Raw genomic sequence first — 16,510 nt, 5'->3', positions numbered from 1 at the left:
AATTGTAACACACCAAAGTTGCTGACTCAAGGACAGACAAGTTACTTGATTGTTATGTAAACATACTAAGGAAACTGCTGTAAGGAAAGAAAATATTTGCTAAGATCAAGCTTTTGCTGGTATATTGACTTAACCTTTTGCAAATTGCATTATGGAATATCACTTTGTTATTTCACCGACGTTACCAGCTTCTATTGTTAAACTATACTTAGCCATAACTCCACTTATGTTCCTATTCTGTAACTTCCTGGTCTGGAGAATAAATATGGGGAGAGAACCCCAGTTTGTGGTTAATTTCCCAAGGAAGGAATGAATGCCTCTCTCTTGAGGGTTCCAGGAAATTAACCCCTTCGGGGGTCTCTCACTGTTCAGAAGCTATGGGCTTTGAGTAATCCTGTTTGCATCTCCATCATCCCATGTGAGGCAAAGCAACACATAGGTCTCATTAAACCAATTTTGGTAAGATTGTTTTACCAAGCATCTAATTTCTTAAAATATTGTAGAGCTCTTGATAAAATAGTTTCAGGAACTCTTGCAAAAGAAACTGCTATACTTAGAACGGCTCCATGCTGTGGGACAGCCAGAGCCAAGAGGTCACTGTGTCTATCCCTGGCTGCTGCTCCTTCTTGCTGGTCAGATGCTGGGCTACTGAAGCACCGGCCTCTTCTGATATATGCCTCTGAGTGCACTGAGGGATCAGGGTGGCCTATGCTTGATTTGTCACTGCCTTGAATGGTATTGGTGGGCCCAGGGGACCTTGGCCTGACTCGTAACACAAACTTGGGCTTGGTGCAAGACCAAAGGTTATTGTGATTTTAGGCCACAGAAATTGGGTTTGACCTCTTGAAAGCCTTTTGGTATAATTCCCCTGAGCAGTCGGTTTTGGTCTACTAGGATCATATTGGACTATGGTTAAAGGTACTAAATATTCTACCCTAAGAACTAACACTTCTCTAATATTTGCTACACAGTTATAAGATTTTCAGGACAAGGCTGTCCAAACATGTCCATGTCCCAATCGCTGGAACTTGTAAATATGTTATATCACATGGCAAAAGAGAATTAAGGTAGCAGGCGGAATTAAAGCTGCTAACTGTTATGGACTGAATTCTGTCTCCGCAAAATTCCCATGTTGAAGTTCTAAGTCCCAGTTCCTCAGAAGATGACTGTATTTGGAGATTGGGTCCTTAAAGAGGTAATTATGTTAAAAAGAAGTCATTAGGATAGGCCCTAATTTAATATGACTGGTGTCCTTGTATGAAGAGAGTAGGAAACAGACACGCACAGAGTGAAGACATGGAAAGTAGATTGGCTATCTGCAAGCCGAGGAGAGAGGCTTCAGAAGGAAACAGCCCTGTGCACAACTTGATCCCCAGAACCATGAGAAAATAAATTCCTGTTGTTTAAGCCATCCAGTCTCTGGTATTTTATTATGGAAGCTCTGGCAAACTAATACATTAGTCAATAGACTGTGGGACTATGAGCATAACTGACTCCACCTTAGGCCCTTACTGTTTGTTATGTCTTTGTGAGAGCTTTGCCTATAAAGTCATACAGTAACTAGGGGAAAGGCAGTTAGAGCAATAGACAGAAATAACCTGCTCAGTGTAAAGAAGGAATGATTGAGTACCGGTGCGGTGAAAAGGCAGCTTGGCTGCCAGCACCAACATTTGGAGCTAGTTACGTTAAGCTTGTTTATGAGCTGTCTATATTAATCTGAGCTCAGCCTTGAGCTAGCAAGGAGAGAAGTTTGGTTGAGAAGTCTTTGGGTCACCATCCATCTGACTCATCACTGTGTAATTAAGTTACCCTGTGATAAAGTTCTTTGCTTTATCACTTGGAATGTCCTATTTTGTTGTTCAGCCTTGAAATATCTTTCCAGTCAGGTGGTCAATCTGCTCTTGGTCCACCTTCAGACAATTGACCATAGCTTCGGGAGGCTATCCTGAATTAACTGGGTGAGTCCAATGTAATCACAAGGCTCCTTAAATACAGAAGAGGGAGGCAGGAGATGAGATCAGAGTGATGTGAAATGAGAACTGGACCCTCTGTTACTGGCTCTGAAGATGGAGAAAGAGGGCCATGAGCCAAAGAATGTGGGTGGGCTCTAGAAGTTAGAAAGGGCAAGGAAATGGATTCCCTCCTAGAACCTCTAGAAAGCAACAGAGCCCTGTCTTGCCCTCAGGAACTGGTTGTTTAAGTCCTCACTCACAAAGCATATCATCTCAAAGTTTGGAGATCTGTTTTCAGTCATACTTTCCCAAGGTGTCTTATGTTTCCTTGTCCTGATGCTTCCTCCCTCCCCTTCCTACTCTTAACTGTAAAGATGCTGACACAGCTTTCCCCTTTGGATCTACTAAGAAACTAGTTATATTCATTTCTGACCTATCTTTAGCCCACTCTTAGGGAAGCCTTGTCATGTGTGATCTGACACTCAGCAGAATTCCAAGACCAAATGACTGCAACAGAGGGCTCTCTGTGTCCTTGAGATGTGGTGTCTCAATTGTAGGCTCAGAACTTGGGAGCTTCTCATTTACATGGCACTCTTTTTGCTCTGCCACACCATGTCCTTTACCAGTCATGGCATTACTTTGGAAAATGTAACCCACATAAAGAATCATTACTGCAATTCATAGTTAGATGCCTAAAATTTCCTGTGGACAATGTGTTTTGCAAGTATTCTTGCTGGATGGATATCCTTTCTAGCACTCTAATCTGGGGAACATGCTGATAGTGATGGTGGTGCCTTTTGTTTGCTTGTTCATGTTTAATGGAACTGAGGAAAATCAGATAGTTTAAGAGCCTGGCCAAAGGGCATCTACAATGCATAGGTGTTCTGGGAAAGGTGAAAGCTCAGAGTAGGTCACGTTGCTCTCTCTGCTGAACTGCGGGGCTTGGGCTCATGCACAGGCTGTGTGCCTTGTTAGCGCATGAGCTTTCCCCATGATTTGGCTTGGCCGTCTTCCCAGCCAGCAAGGTTGGTATATGGTGCTATAAAGCACAGGTGGCTGCTGTAACAAAGTACCACAAACTGGGTGGCTTCAAACAACTGAAATTTATTCTCTCACAATTCTGGAGTCCCAAACCAAGGTGTCAGCAGGGCCATGCTCCCTCTGAGACCCTGGGTAGAGTCCTCTCTTGCCTCTCACTAGCTTCTGGTGCTGGCTGTTGACCCTTGGTGTTCCTTGGCTTGCAGTTGCACATCTCCAACCTCTGCCTTGATTGTCACACAGTGTTCTCCCAGTGTGTCTGTTGTCTTAGAAGGATGCTAGTCATATTGGATTAAGGTCCCACCCTACTCTAGTATAATATCATCTTAACTAATTACATCTTCAGTTTCGAAAGAAGGTCACAATCTGAGACACTGGGAGAAACTTTTGGAGGACACAGCTCAATCCGTAACAGGGTCTCTTCAGTCAATATTCAGTGCCATCTATTTTTAAAGGGTAGGGAAGAGGGCGGTCTGGGGAGAATATGAGACTAGTCACTTATTATGAGGAGGGCACTTAAGCCTGTCAGGTTAAGACAGAGTGGCAGGTGCCCCGCTAGTTTATCTTCTCAGATGATGTTTCATATCATGCTACTGTTGATAGGTGAAGTGGAAGCTAAAGAGCATCTTTGACTTTCTTATTTTGAGGTTCAGGACAGTTTAACCTTTTGGAAATTTCATATTTTGGAGCATTCTAAAATGAAGAGTGAAGCTTAATCATCTGAGTATGACTCCAAATGTAAATTGAAATACATTTTTATCATAGGTATCTATAGTGTGGTAGGTTTGGTAGGTTGAGTAATAGCCCCCCAAAAGATATCCAAGTCCTAATCCTAATTCCTAGGGCCTATGAATGTTACCTCATATGACAGAGATGTTGCAGATGTGACTAAATTAAGGATCTGAAGGTGGGGAGCTTATTCTGGATTATATGGGTGAGTCTTAAATGTGATCATTAGCATCTTTATAAAAGGAAGCAGGCAGACAGGGTTACAGACAAAAAAGAAAAGGACATGTTATGGAAACAGAGATAAAGATGCTATGCCCCCTGGCTTTGAAGATAAAGGAAGGTGGTATGAGTCTTTGGAGAAGGCAAAGAAACAGATTCTCCCCTAAAGCCTCTGGAGGGAGAACAGCACTGCTTGTATCTTGATTTCTAGTCCCGTAAGTCTCATTTTGGACTTCTGGCTTCTTTTTTGGTAAGAGAATAAACATCTGTTGTTTGAAGCTATCAAGTTTGTGGTAATTTGTTGTGGTAGCCATCGGAAACTAATACAAAGTATGGTTCCTTGTATTTAAATTTTAAAATATGATTCCAGTTTGTTAGAGTGCAGTGTCATTAACGCCAAGGTCAAGGGTTCGGATCCCTACACGACTCAGCTGCCAAAAAACAAAACAGAACAAAATGTATATGTACATATAAACAGCAAGGCTTGAAGAAATACAGAAAGATTTTAACAGTGGCTAACTCTAGTAGGATTTTGAGTCATATTTTTGGCATTACCCTGATTTCCTGAATCTTTAAAGATTTCAAGAAAAAATATAACGTACTCTTGATTTTCTATTAAAAAAAGTTAATGGAATATTATTCAGCCTTAAAAAGGGAGGAAATTCTGACACATACTATAACATGGATGAACCTTGAGGTGAAATAAGCCAGCCACAGAGGCAAATACTGTATGATTCCACGCATATGAGTTACCTAGATTAGTCAAATTTATAGATGCAGAAGGTAGAATGGTAATTGCCACGGGCTGGGGGGGAGGGAGGAGTGGGACTGGTTGTTTATTGGGTATAGAGTTTCAGTCTTGCAAGATGAAAAGAGTTCTGGAGATTAGTCGCACAACAGTGTGAATGCATTTAACACTAAAGTGTACACGTGAAATTTACCAACTTAACCATTTGACTTATTTATTTTAGTAGGGCTTGTATTGGGAGGAGTGTTTCGACGCTGGGCCTTTTGACTTTTGAAACAGAGCAGTCCCACAATACATTCTACACTATATTCACCTACTGGGTACAGAGTTTACCAGATTTGACCTATAAGTAGGCTTGCGGCAACATTGTTATCCCCTTCGACCAGTCCATGCTTTGGGGATCCATTATACGACAGTGCAGAGGGCAGTCCCTTTGCAAGGAGGGAACGAACACTAGGAAAACCTGGCTAAACGTGTGGCTTAGCGGATTTCTTCTCAACTTCCCCAGTCTGTGCACCAATTACCTTTACTTGCCCCTCCCACCAGGCCCGACGGGGCAGGAGTGGCCTTGGTAGCAATCAAAGCCAGCAGCTTCCCTCGCGGGGCCACCTGCCCTCAGATGGCGGGCTCGCACCCTGCCACGGCCCTCGGTCGTCGCCGCATTGGCCGCCGCCGCTGGACAGCGCAGCCGGGTCACGTGTCCCCGTCCATCCCTCCACTGGCCCCGGACCTGGGCCCTCCCCGGCCGAAGGGCAGAGGCCGCTCGGATCACGCGCGCCCGGCGGCCCGGCCCGAGCCCAGCCAATGGGCTGGCGGCGTCCGCATGACCCGCGCCGGCGGGAGGGCGTGAGGAGGCAGGCCGGGCGCGCACGCTGCCGGGCTGTATCGCCGCCGCCGCGGGGACGCCAAGTGAGCCGCCCGGGCCCCGAGTGCCAGCGAGCGGGCCCCGAAGACGCCCGCACCCGGGACGAAGCATGGCGGTCGCCAAGGTGAGTGTTGACCGGCGCGGCTCCGGGGGCGAGGGCGAGGGCGCTCCCGTGCCTTGGTTGGGGAAACGGGGCAAGCAAAATGGGGTGCCGGGCAGCGGCTCCACCGTGCAGCTGCGGGAGGAGGGAGGACACTGCTCCTCTCAGGCAGCACATGCTGCCCGTGCGGGGACCGAGGCCCGACCTTGCAGCCGAAACTTTGCCGGCTGGACACTCCCACTTGGCCCGAGAGGGGAGTCGATGCTCACTCAGCAGGGCTGAGCCAGGGCCGGCCAGGAGGAGCGGGCGCGATTGAGGCCCGGTGCACACGGGGAGGCGAAGGGTTCGGGGTCCGTGGTTCCCCTCCGCCATAGAGCGCTCCTGCTCTTGACCCCGGCTGTTGTTGACCCGGGCTTCTCCTTCCAGGGGGCACAACCCGGGCTGAAGCCTGATCCTATTACGTTTCAAGGGCTCCGCCCTCCCGCGGCGAGGAAGTCACCTTGACTTCCGTTTTTGAAACTGCTGGGGAGACTTGGCCTTCTGCAGAGCGCGTAAAAAGTCCGGGGAACCACCCCCTCCCTCCTTTCGCGTCCTTCCTCTCTCTCTCTCTCTCTCCCCATCTGACAACACTTACCAGCCTCGGAGCTTTTGAGAGGCTTCTTTTTGGAAATGACAAAACAGATCGTCTTGGGAACCTGTCACTCCTGTGAAGTTCTACTTAAAAGGAATTCTGTGTAATGTGAATCATTCACTAACCCAGAGGAAAGGCATCTCCGACAGCTTGACCTTTCCTCTTTCACCATTTCTCAAAACCTGGACACCATTTCAGTCTCTTTGGACTGCATTTCAACTTTTCTGGCACAATACCATATTTAGTTCCAATCACTTGAATCATTGGAATTTATTGCTTTTAATTTTAAGTTCACGAAGGCAGCCGTTTAATCAAGCCTGTACAACTTCTTAGCTCATTTTAAGTGCAGCAGACTTAAATGTAACCAACATTTCAAACATTTGTCCTTAATCAAAACTCTGTGATAACCCTCAAGAGGAAAACATAGCCAACACATCATATCCCTATTTATTCAAGCAAACTAATCACATTTGCAATGGAAATTGTAAGCAGACAAATACATTTAAATGCTGGTCTATGACTTAAGTCTTTCTAGGTTCCCCAAATCGGTGGGCTTCCTTGGCTTTGTGGTCCAAGTGGCCTATCTCTTTTCTATAACTACGGAGTTCCATTCTCAGGAGTGTACTCTAGCTGTGTGTGCATTTATGTGAGTGTATGAACACACATATACACATATAACACTGTTTTTGGCAGATTCTTCAGGGTTCACTAGGATTCATTTTTGTGAGCCACATTAATGCTTTCAAGCCCTTGACCTTTTCTTTGCATTAAATTTGCATGCAACAAGAGTATAGGACTTGGTATGAATTTGTTCCCTGTGGTAGGTAGGAATAGATACCCATTCTTTACTATATCTGCAGATGAATGAAATAATTTTACTTTATTTGGAGATAAAGTAATTGAGGAAACTAAATTGAGGAGTGTGCACAGAAATGGAGTATAGGATAAGACTTAATAGGAAGTAAAATAAATGACATGGAAGCAGGTTCAACTTTTTGGTTGTGTTTTTCTTAAAGTGTCACATATTAGCCAAGTAGTGAGAGTCAGAGAAAATGAAACATCAAGTTCATTTTTATTATTTGGAAGCTTGTGTTTTTATTTATTTATTCATTTAAACTCACCTCTTTCCAGACCTTCAGATGGCTGACATCATATGTATATATTTATAATCTAATAAGGTATATCAAAGTGAAGTTTGAGTAGATGAGAAAAATAGGATAAAGGGAAAGTAAGAAAAAACCAGGACTAGGGTCAGTGGAAAATGTGTGCTTGCTAGAGGTGATTCTGAATTTCCCAGCAGCCAAAGCAAAGAGGAAATCAGTGAGGTCAGTTACCTGGGAGAGGTTTCTTTGTACTGCTGTTGGAGGCCGGTTTCTCCCCATGTTCTTTTATATGCTGTGGGTAAAGTGCATTTGCACTACCTCATGACCATATGGGTCCCATAAGGCCGTTTTTTTTTAAATAATGTCCCTCATTATAGCTCAATGGCCGTGTTGTAAATGTAGCCTTAAAAGGTCCCAAAATGAAGCTGTTGGTCTAGCTTAGTCCAAGAATGTACCTTATTGAGTTGCCTTTGGGCAGCACCCTTATAGGTTAATTCTGTCAGCTACTAGTCAGTGCTGGAGAGCCTGAGGTAAGGATTATGCTTCTTGCTTTTATCCCTGGAGCAGTTCCATGTTACCAGTTGAACACAGAGCCATAGGCTTAATCTAATCTGGGAGTAGGACTGACATTCCCTCTTAAAAGATGAGGAACCTGAGTAGGAGAGAAAGCCACCTCGGTGGAGTGTTAAGAAACTGGGCTGAGAATCTGGGAACTCACAATTTGTAGGAGAATTCCAACACTCCCTATACTCACTGTAGTGAATTGATTGAATATTTAAGCAGACTTGGACATAGCCACAGCTAGCAAGTTTCTGATCTAGCCTTAGTTTCTTTGGTCTTTACACTTATTCACATGTAATTAATTATTCATCTCCTCCTTACTTTTTTTTTTTTTTTTTTTCGAAAAGATGACCAGTAAGGGGATCTTAACCCTTGACTTGGTGTTGTCAGCACCGTGCTCAGCCAGTGAGCGAACCGGCCATCCCTATATAGGATCCGAACCCACAGCCTTGGTGTTATCAGCACCACACTCTTTCGAGTGAGCCATGGGCCGGCCCTGAAGAGTTTATATAGGAAGGCTGAGAATCTAGTCTTTGGCTGCTTTTTATTTTGCTTTCAGTCGTTAGGATTATTGCTTAATGGTGCAAGAGGTATTTGTTTTTTAATGAAGTAACATTGATTAAAACCCTTAGTATTTTGAGATTAACTCAAAAGGCTTCCATTCTCTTGCTGCCTACTTTTGTAGGAATAGTCTTTATGGGTTCTCTTGTTAGATCTGTTTGTGTTGTTTTGTGTATTTCATTTAAAAACTTCCAAAAATTACTCTGCATATATTGAAATGAAAATAAGTTTTTAAAATTATATTTTACATAGCTGCACAAAAAATGTGTTTTTAAAATAGTAATTGAGGGGTCATCGTCTCCTTCCGCTTTGCTCCTTTTTGGTTGTAGTGGACATTCCTTCTTTGTTATTGATTAAGTTTATACATTAAGAATGATGAAATTAAACTATATGAAACTGTTAAAAGTTACAATATGCTCACTTGAGTTCAAGCATGAGAGATGTTCTGGTGTAAAACTGGCCATGGACCAATAATTTGGGTGAAATTAGCCTAGAACTAAAAGAAAAAAATTGGGAAAATTAAAGCATTAATAAATATGAAAATTTGGTCTGGTGGACTAATACACATACTAATGATTTTTCCATTCTTGGATGAGTTGTTGTTATCATTGATTTACTTAGAATTGTGTTGTTTCTAGTGTTGCAAATGGGACTAAACTGAAGATACTAAAATGAGTTGGACTCCATTTGGGCCTTCAAGAAAAGCCAAAACCATTTCAGAGGCCAGGTTCTCTGATGGAGATGCCCTCTGCAAGGGCTCAAGGGGCATCAGAGAAGGAGCTATTTCTGTGGGGGTGAGGGAAGACTTCTCAGAAGTTGTGGTATTTTAGAAGGAGTGGATGGGAAAGGGGGAAGATCCAGTCCAGTGATTGAAAATGACAAATGAAAGGCAGGGAGGAGAGAGCACATGATACTTTAGTGAATGGCAGGTAATAAAACAAACAAACAAACAAACAAAAAGCAGCTAACACTTACTGCATGCTTATTAGATAGCAGATCAGATTCTGAATGCTCCTCATTATTAACTCATTTAATGCCTCTAACAGCCTTATAAGTTAGATATGTCATTCCTATTTCATAGATGAAGACAATGAGACACCAAGAAGTGATAATTAGGAAATTAAGGAGCTGGGATTCAAATCCTGCCAGTCTGGCCCCAGAGTCTCGAGAGTCTGTACTCTTACCCTGTCCACAATATTGTCTGCATGGTGGTTTAGCATGGTGGAGAGTAGAGCATACAGGAGTGGTGTGGGAGATGGCTTATGGGGGGGAAGTTTGGTGCCTCACTGTTTATCAGACTTTTATTTAAGAACCACTTACATAGTGCTTACTGTGTGCCTGGCACTTTCTCAAGTACTTTACAAATAGTAACCCAGTTTTTTAGGCATCACATTTATACAGTTTTGTGATGATCCCAGAAGATAGGTTTTATCAACAAAATTGATTGAAATCTCCTTTTGTGTCCTGCGACTTCTCAGTGGTTGTCTATGATTAGGGTAGGTGCTGGTGGAGGGAAACATTGCCAAGGGTAAACCCATCTTATAGCCCTTTTCCTGGCTAACCCTGTCCAGTGACATGTGGTGCCAGTGTTCCCTAGTTTATGTCACATGGCTTTACAGGGGTTGGTCAGCAAATAGAGGTCGCGGATGGGAGCAGGGACGAAAGGCAATGTGTAGTGTAATCAGGGAGCAGGTCTTGTTTTTGGAAATTGAATTCATTTAGAAGATTGCCAGAGGAGCTCTGAGTGTTTCCTGGTGCTTCTGCCCCTCTTATCCTGTGCCCAGCCTCTACTTGTGATGAGCTCTTATAGGGGACTGTGCCCTTCTTCCTAATTCACTGTCTGTGAGGGTCAGGCCTGCTGAGCATTGTCGCTCCTACTCTCTCTGCTCAACATTTACTGAATCATACATACCTGCACTTCAACTTTCCTTGGTTGCTTTAGGATGGGTCTTGGAACAGAGGAAAGTGTGAGCCTGTAGACAGCTGTTGGTTCTGCTTGGGGGTGAGAAGGATGTACCTTTGAGGGGCTGGCCCGTGGCTCACTTGGGAGAGTGAGGTGCTGATAACACCAAGGCCACGGGTTCGGATCCCTATATTGGGATGGCTGGTTAGCTCACTTGGGAGAGCGCAGTGATGACAACACCAAGTCAAGGGTTAAGATCCCCTTACTGGTCATCTTTAAAAAAAAAAGAAGGATATACCTTTGTCATGGCGCTACGATTGATTCCCTTAGCAAGTAGTTAACAGCAACTGGGCAAACCCTGTCTTCTGTTTAACCAGATCCTCTTATTGGGTCAGGTCACCCCAATTAAATACTGGCTCTGGTCTGTTAACTCAGAATTATTCCCGGTGGCAGATTTATAGAGCGATGGTCTGGTTTGTTGATTTGAAATATTTATAAGGTAGAGAACTTGTAGTCACCGTTTCTTCTGGAAACTTGTTGTGCAGTTGCATGAGTGACTTTAGGTGCTGACAATACAGCAAAGTTGGCAGTGTTGAAATTCTTAGCAATTCAACCTAAATAAACCACTGTATTTAATGACTTATTAGCCTTGTAGCTTTGTCTTGATTTCCAAATGTAGTTACAGTTTCCACATATTATCCATGAAAACCGTTGACTTGATAGAAAAATCACATTTTTCATGATAACGTAGTGTTTTATGTTAAAATATCTTTAGCATAAGACTTGTGCAATATAGTTTGTAAGAAAATTGTGTAAGTAAGCCTGATTTGAATAGACCCTTTAGCCTCAGGTGCTTATTGAGTAGTTTTCCTGAAGTAGACATGATGTGATTTGTGTACATCTGTTCCTTAACACAGGTCACAGTTGTAGGCAGAGCTGCAGAGGATCCCAGGTACTTAGTGAGCCCTATACTACTTTCTCATGTGGGAAGAGGCTGCCAGAACAACCCGCCAGCCCCCAGTCAATAGCTCTATTTAGCGAAAGAGCCCTGGATCAGAAGGCAGGAGAACCTGGGTTATAGACCCACTGCTGCCCCTGATGTTGAGAATTTGGACAAGTAATTAACTTCTCTGGGTGCTCAGTATCACCCTATGGAAGATGGGACCATCTGTGACCAAATGATGAAATATAATATTTGAAAGCATTTTGGAAATCCTGAAGTGCTATAGGAATGTCAAGAGATGTCTGTGGAGTCTGTGCAACATTTCCACTTAACTTCAAACTAGGGGACATAGATATCATTTGACTTATGTGTACAAAGCATGGCATACTTTCCTGAAGCTTATGATCCACTCAGTATTCACCATAATGGCTAGCTCATGTGGCTGCTTCAATAGCCATATTCTCTGAGCAGTCTACCTGGGGCCTTGCCACTGGAAGTTTTTGATGCAAGGGCCAGCGGCATTGGCTTTACTTTGAAGTTTGTTAGAAAAGCAACATCTCTGGCCTCACCTCAGGCCTGTTACAACAGAATCTGCATTTCAACTAGATTCCCCAGGAGATTGCACATTAAAATATGAGTATACACATTAAAGTTTGAATAGTATTGGTCTGGAACTCTCATCACCATGTAATTAAATGTAGTGACCTTTCTAGAATAAGAGTGTAGCACCTATTGGATTGGTTGTAAGTTAGTCTAACTTTCTGCAGAATTAAAAACATACTGACAAAATCCTGTGTAAATGTTAGGGTTCTTAGGGCTTATTTTGATTCCACATTAGGGCCAGGGTGTTATTTTGGAGCACATCTCTCAATTATTATTTAAGGTAATGGGTGATTATTATACAAGCGGTGTAATTTTCTCCATTTCTCTACTACCCACTCATACTTAAAACTCCTGAACATGAACTTCTGTCTGTTCTTTTCCTTTGCCATTTTTTCCTAAAGGGCACCAGTGACCTCGATTCTAAACGTTTTGGTCTGTTCTCTTTATATCTGGACTCACGTGACCCTGAGTCCCACCCCTTCCTGGAATGCCTGCTGTCAGCTTTCATAATGTCCCTGTCACGGTCGGCCTCTCAACTTTCATATTATTCCTTTATTCCCCCTTGCTGGCTTCTCTTCATCCTTCTGCTTCCGTGTGTTGGTGCCCTCCCAAAGCTCTGCCCTGGTTTCTGTCCTCACTCCAGTTCCTGTGGCATTACTTGCCCTCCAAATGGTGATGGCTCCTTGTCACTCCTCAGCCTGGGCAGCTCTCTCTAGCTCCAGCCCTGCATTTTCAGTTGTGTGCTTTGCAACTTTTCAGTGTCAAAGATATTTGAAACTCTGCTTACCTGGAACTGAATTCATTTTCTTGGTTATTCCTTACTTTGAGCCTGCAACTTAATTTTCCTGCTAGTTAGAAATTTCCAGTTAGATCAATTGGGAGAGAGACTATCAGCAGGAATTTGGATATGGAAAAAGGAATGGCTAAGTTAAACCCTTCTACTTCCCTGGAGGAGGTGTGTTCTGTCTCCTCCATTTAAATCCAGGTCTTCATTACTTTTTAGTACACCGTTTTCATAGCTTTCACACTGGTCTCTTTTGCCTTTGGTCTCTTCCCTTTACCTCCCTCTCCATTTGGCCCATAACTGCCAAAGGAATCTTTTAAGATGGGCTCTTGTTGCCATGACAATAGCAGTACCATGTTTATGGGTACAGCACTTAACAGTTTTAAAATATACATTCAGGTGTGTTCTTGCCCAGTGCTGGGCTTCCAAAAATTAGTAAGCTGTTGGACTTGTTTTCAAGAAGCTCACAGTCTACAGGGATTAAAGTAACCAGATAATATTTATTTGATCTTTATTATCATCATCTGCAAGGTAGCAGGGAAGATGTTGATAACCTCATTTATCAGTTAAGAAACCTAAGACTCAAAAAGGTTATGCAAATAATAACGATGTTAGCTTGCTTTTATGTAACACTTATAAAAACCAGGCACTATTCTAAGCATTCTTTATATCCAGTAATTTAATCTTCACAACAATCCCATGACATGGGAGTGTTGGTATTGTCTACATTCTATAGATGGGGAAACTCATCTGTGCGGAGTAGTTACATCCTTTGAGGCACAGAGGGATTAAGTAACTTGTCCAAGTTCACAGTACTTGTGAGTAAAGAGCTATGATTTGAACACAGGCCACCTGGCTCATGAGCCCATGCACGTAATCACTGGGCTGCATTGCCCTTTTTCATTTACCTTGCTACACAGTGTGGCTTCTGCTGCCTTTGGAATAAAATTTAAAGTCTTTAGCCAGCTAAAGCCTCCCTGGTCTTGGCTGTATATTTAATACTTTAAATGTAATACTTTTCCAGTATTACCTCTCGCTCGTTTCCTTTCTTGTAGACTTCACAGTGGTTTGTGAAAGGGAGTTACCCAACCCCTGTTCAGATTCCTCGCCATAAAGCTATGGCAACAGTGTAGCAAGAGATAAAGAATACTGTTTATTTGTTTGCTTATTTAATTTAGAGCTCTGTCAGAGACAGGAATGTTTCCTGTCATTTTCTCTGTATTGGTGGCCAGATTTTTTTTTTTTAATTGCATGATATTACATATTTTTTTTCTGCATGATTTTACAGATTTTTTTTTTTCAAGTTCTTCCCTCCAAGTTTCAGAAGAGGTCCTAGTTCTATTTCCCCATTTCTTGAAGTTCTTGTAAGGATGTCAGAGTCCATGTCTTTAGTTTACAGGTTTTACGATTGGTTTGTTCTGATCAAGATTTAGACACAGTTCACACGTGGCATTAGGTTGATTTGTCTTTTAAAGGTTGTTAGTCTATAGGTTCTCCCACACCTCTTTTTTTGTTTGTTTTCTTGCATTTTATTTGATGAGGGAATTGGGTCATCATCTTTCCTGTAATTTCCCACAATTTGGACTTTGCTGATTGCATTCTCAGGGTGTTCCTCTATCCTCAGTATTTCCTGCCAAGTGATAGATCGAGAAGCTTGATCAAGTTAGGGTCTTATTTTTTGTTTGTTTGTTTGTTTGTTTTTGGCTAGAATACTTCCTAAGTGGTGCTGGGTGCCTGCTATGAGGTTATAGGTACTTGGTACTGGGTACTCACATCAGGAGGCACATGATTCCTGGTTGTTTCCTATAATGTTACGTTTGATCAGCAGGTTCAGTTGTTGTTGTCTGGGTCCACCAGCTTTTTGCATAATGGTTTATTTTAGTTGGCTAAGTATAAGTATTAACAATTGCCCTATCTGGTATATTGAATTAAATGTGATTTTCATTCTTTAAATACACACAATTATGTGTATGTATATACATTACGAATGTATGTGTGTATGTATATACATTACAAATATATGTGTGTGTATATATATATATACACACATATATTATAAATGTGTAACATAATTGTTATAAAAATGGCTATTAAAAGTCAATTGGGTATTAATTAATGGGTATGGAGTTGTGTTTGGGATGATGAAGTGGTAGTGATTATACAACATTGTGAATGTACTCAATGCCACTAAATTGTACACTTAAAATGGTTAAAATGGTAAATTTTATGTTGTGTATATTTTACCACAATAAAAACAAATCAATCAGTCCATAATGAGTGGTTATTATTACTCCTCAAGAGGAGTCAAAGTGAGATGAAGCCTAGAGAGGTAAAGCTCTTCTTGACTGATGAATGCCAACTAATAAAGGTAGAAGGTATACTAGAATTAGAAAACGGGGAAAAAATCATTTTGCAACCTGCAAGTAATAATTGAGGCAAGGATCTTAAACGGATGCTAAAATCCTTTGGTAAAGATTGTTGTAATTCCCATTGTCTCAGAGTATCACCCTGAAAATTATCATATGCAGAGAGAAAAAAGTACCTTTGCAATGGAGAGATCTGCCTCAACAAAGTGATCCAGCTTAATATCATTAATAAATGGGACAAACTAGCATTACATACCTACTGATATGATGCAATGGGAAGTATACAGTATGGCCTTGGGAGAGTTCCTGCCAAAAATGTTTAATCTGAATCTAATCATCAGGGAACAATCAGACAAATCCAGAAAGTAGGACATTCTATAAGACCTGGCCTGACTTCAAAAATGTAAATGTTATGAATGAAAAAGCCTGGGTTAAAGGAGACTCCCAAAGAGACATGATGACCAAATGCAGTGCTTGAGCCTGGATCCTAAATAAACAAATAAATAAATAAATACATACATAAACATAAGAATTGGTCCAACTGGAGTAAGTTGACTATGGACTGTGTATTAAATGATATTGTGTTAACTTTCTAGGTTACAACAGCCATAACAAAGTACCACAAACTGGGTGGCTTAAACAATGAAAATTTGCTTTTTTTGTTTTTTCCCCCCACAATTCTGGAGGCTAACAGTTTGAGATCAAGATCCCAGCAGGGTTGCATTCTTCAGAGGCCTTTCTCCTTGGCTTGTAGAGGGCCATATTCTCCCTGTGTCTTCATGTGGTTCCCCTTGTGTCTGTGTTCTAATTTCTACTTCTTGTAAGGACACTAGTCATATTGGATTAGGGTCCTCCCTAATGATCTCATTTTCATTTAATAACTTGTTTAAAGACCTATCTTCATATACAGTCAGTCACATTTTGAGGTGCTGGGGATAGGACTTCAACATTAATTTTTTGGGAGGGGACACAATTTCACCCATAACAGATATTGAATCATTTTTAAATTGTCTTATTTGAGATAATGATGTTCAGGTTCTGAAGGAGAATGGTCCTTGCTGTTTCTTACATTTTATGTTTCCTACTAGATTTTAAACTCCTGAGGACAGGGATCTTCTCTACAGACATCCCTCAGAGTACCTGTTACATAGCATTCAGGTACTGCTTGTTGAAACATTCATTTATTTGGTGTGCCAACCCATGGCAAGGTAAATGGGGGAAGGAGATTTTCTGCTGCATGTGTGTGGTTCGTTGGCAACTTTTCTTTTTCTAATAAACCATTTGCTCAATCCCCTCTATCCGCCCCCACCAAAATAAATAATAAGAATTTGGAAATACTTGAGGACTGTGCATGTGTAATCTCCAAGTGTACAAAGATGGAGAGTCATAACTGCAGATCAGACC

The 16,510-nt window shown here is 42.1% G+C and overlaps 1 protein-coding gene across 1 annotated transcript in view; it reads left to right on the top strand.

The window, feature by feature from the left end:
- Positions 1-5,596: 5,596 nt before the first annotated feature.
- The window catches only part of SLC25A13 (solute carrier family 25 member 13), a 192,309-nt gene continuing 181,395 nt past the window's right edge, over positions 5,597-16,510 (top strand). The window contains exon 1 of the mRNA XM_063099805.1: positions 5,597-5,675. Within this exon, the coding sequence (XP_062955875.1) occupies positions 5,661-5,675 (15 nt within the window). The 5' untranslated portion in view covers positions 5,597-5,660. The remainder of the gene's footprint in view (positions 5,676-16,510) is intronic.

This window comes from Cynocephalus volans, chromosome 6 (assembly GCF_027409185.1).
Source record: "Cynocephalus volans isolate mCynVol1 chromosome 6, mCynVol1.pri, whole genome shotgun sequence".
NCBI lineage: Eukaryota > Metazoa > Chordata > Mammalia > Dermoptera > Cynocephalidae > Cynocephalus > Cynocephalus volans.
This window is presented reverse-complemented; position numbering and strand designations above follow the sequence as displayed.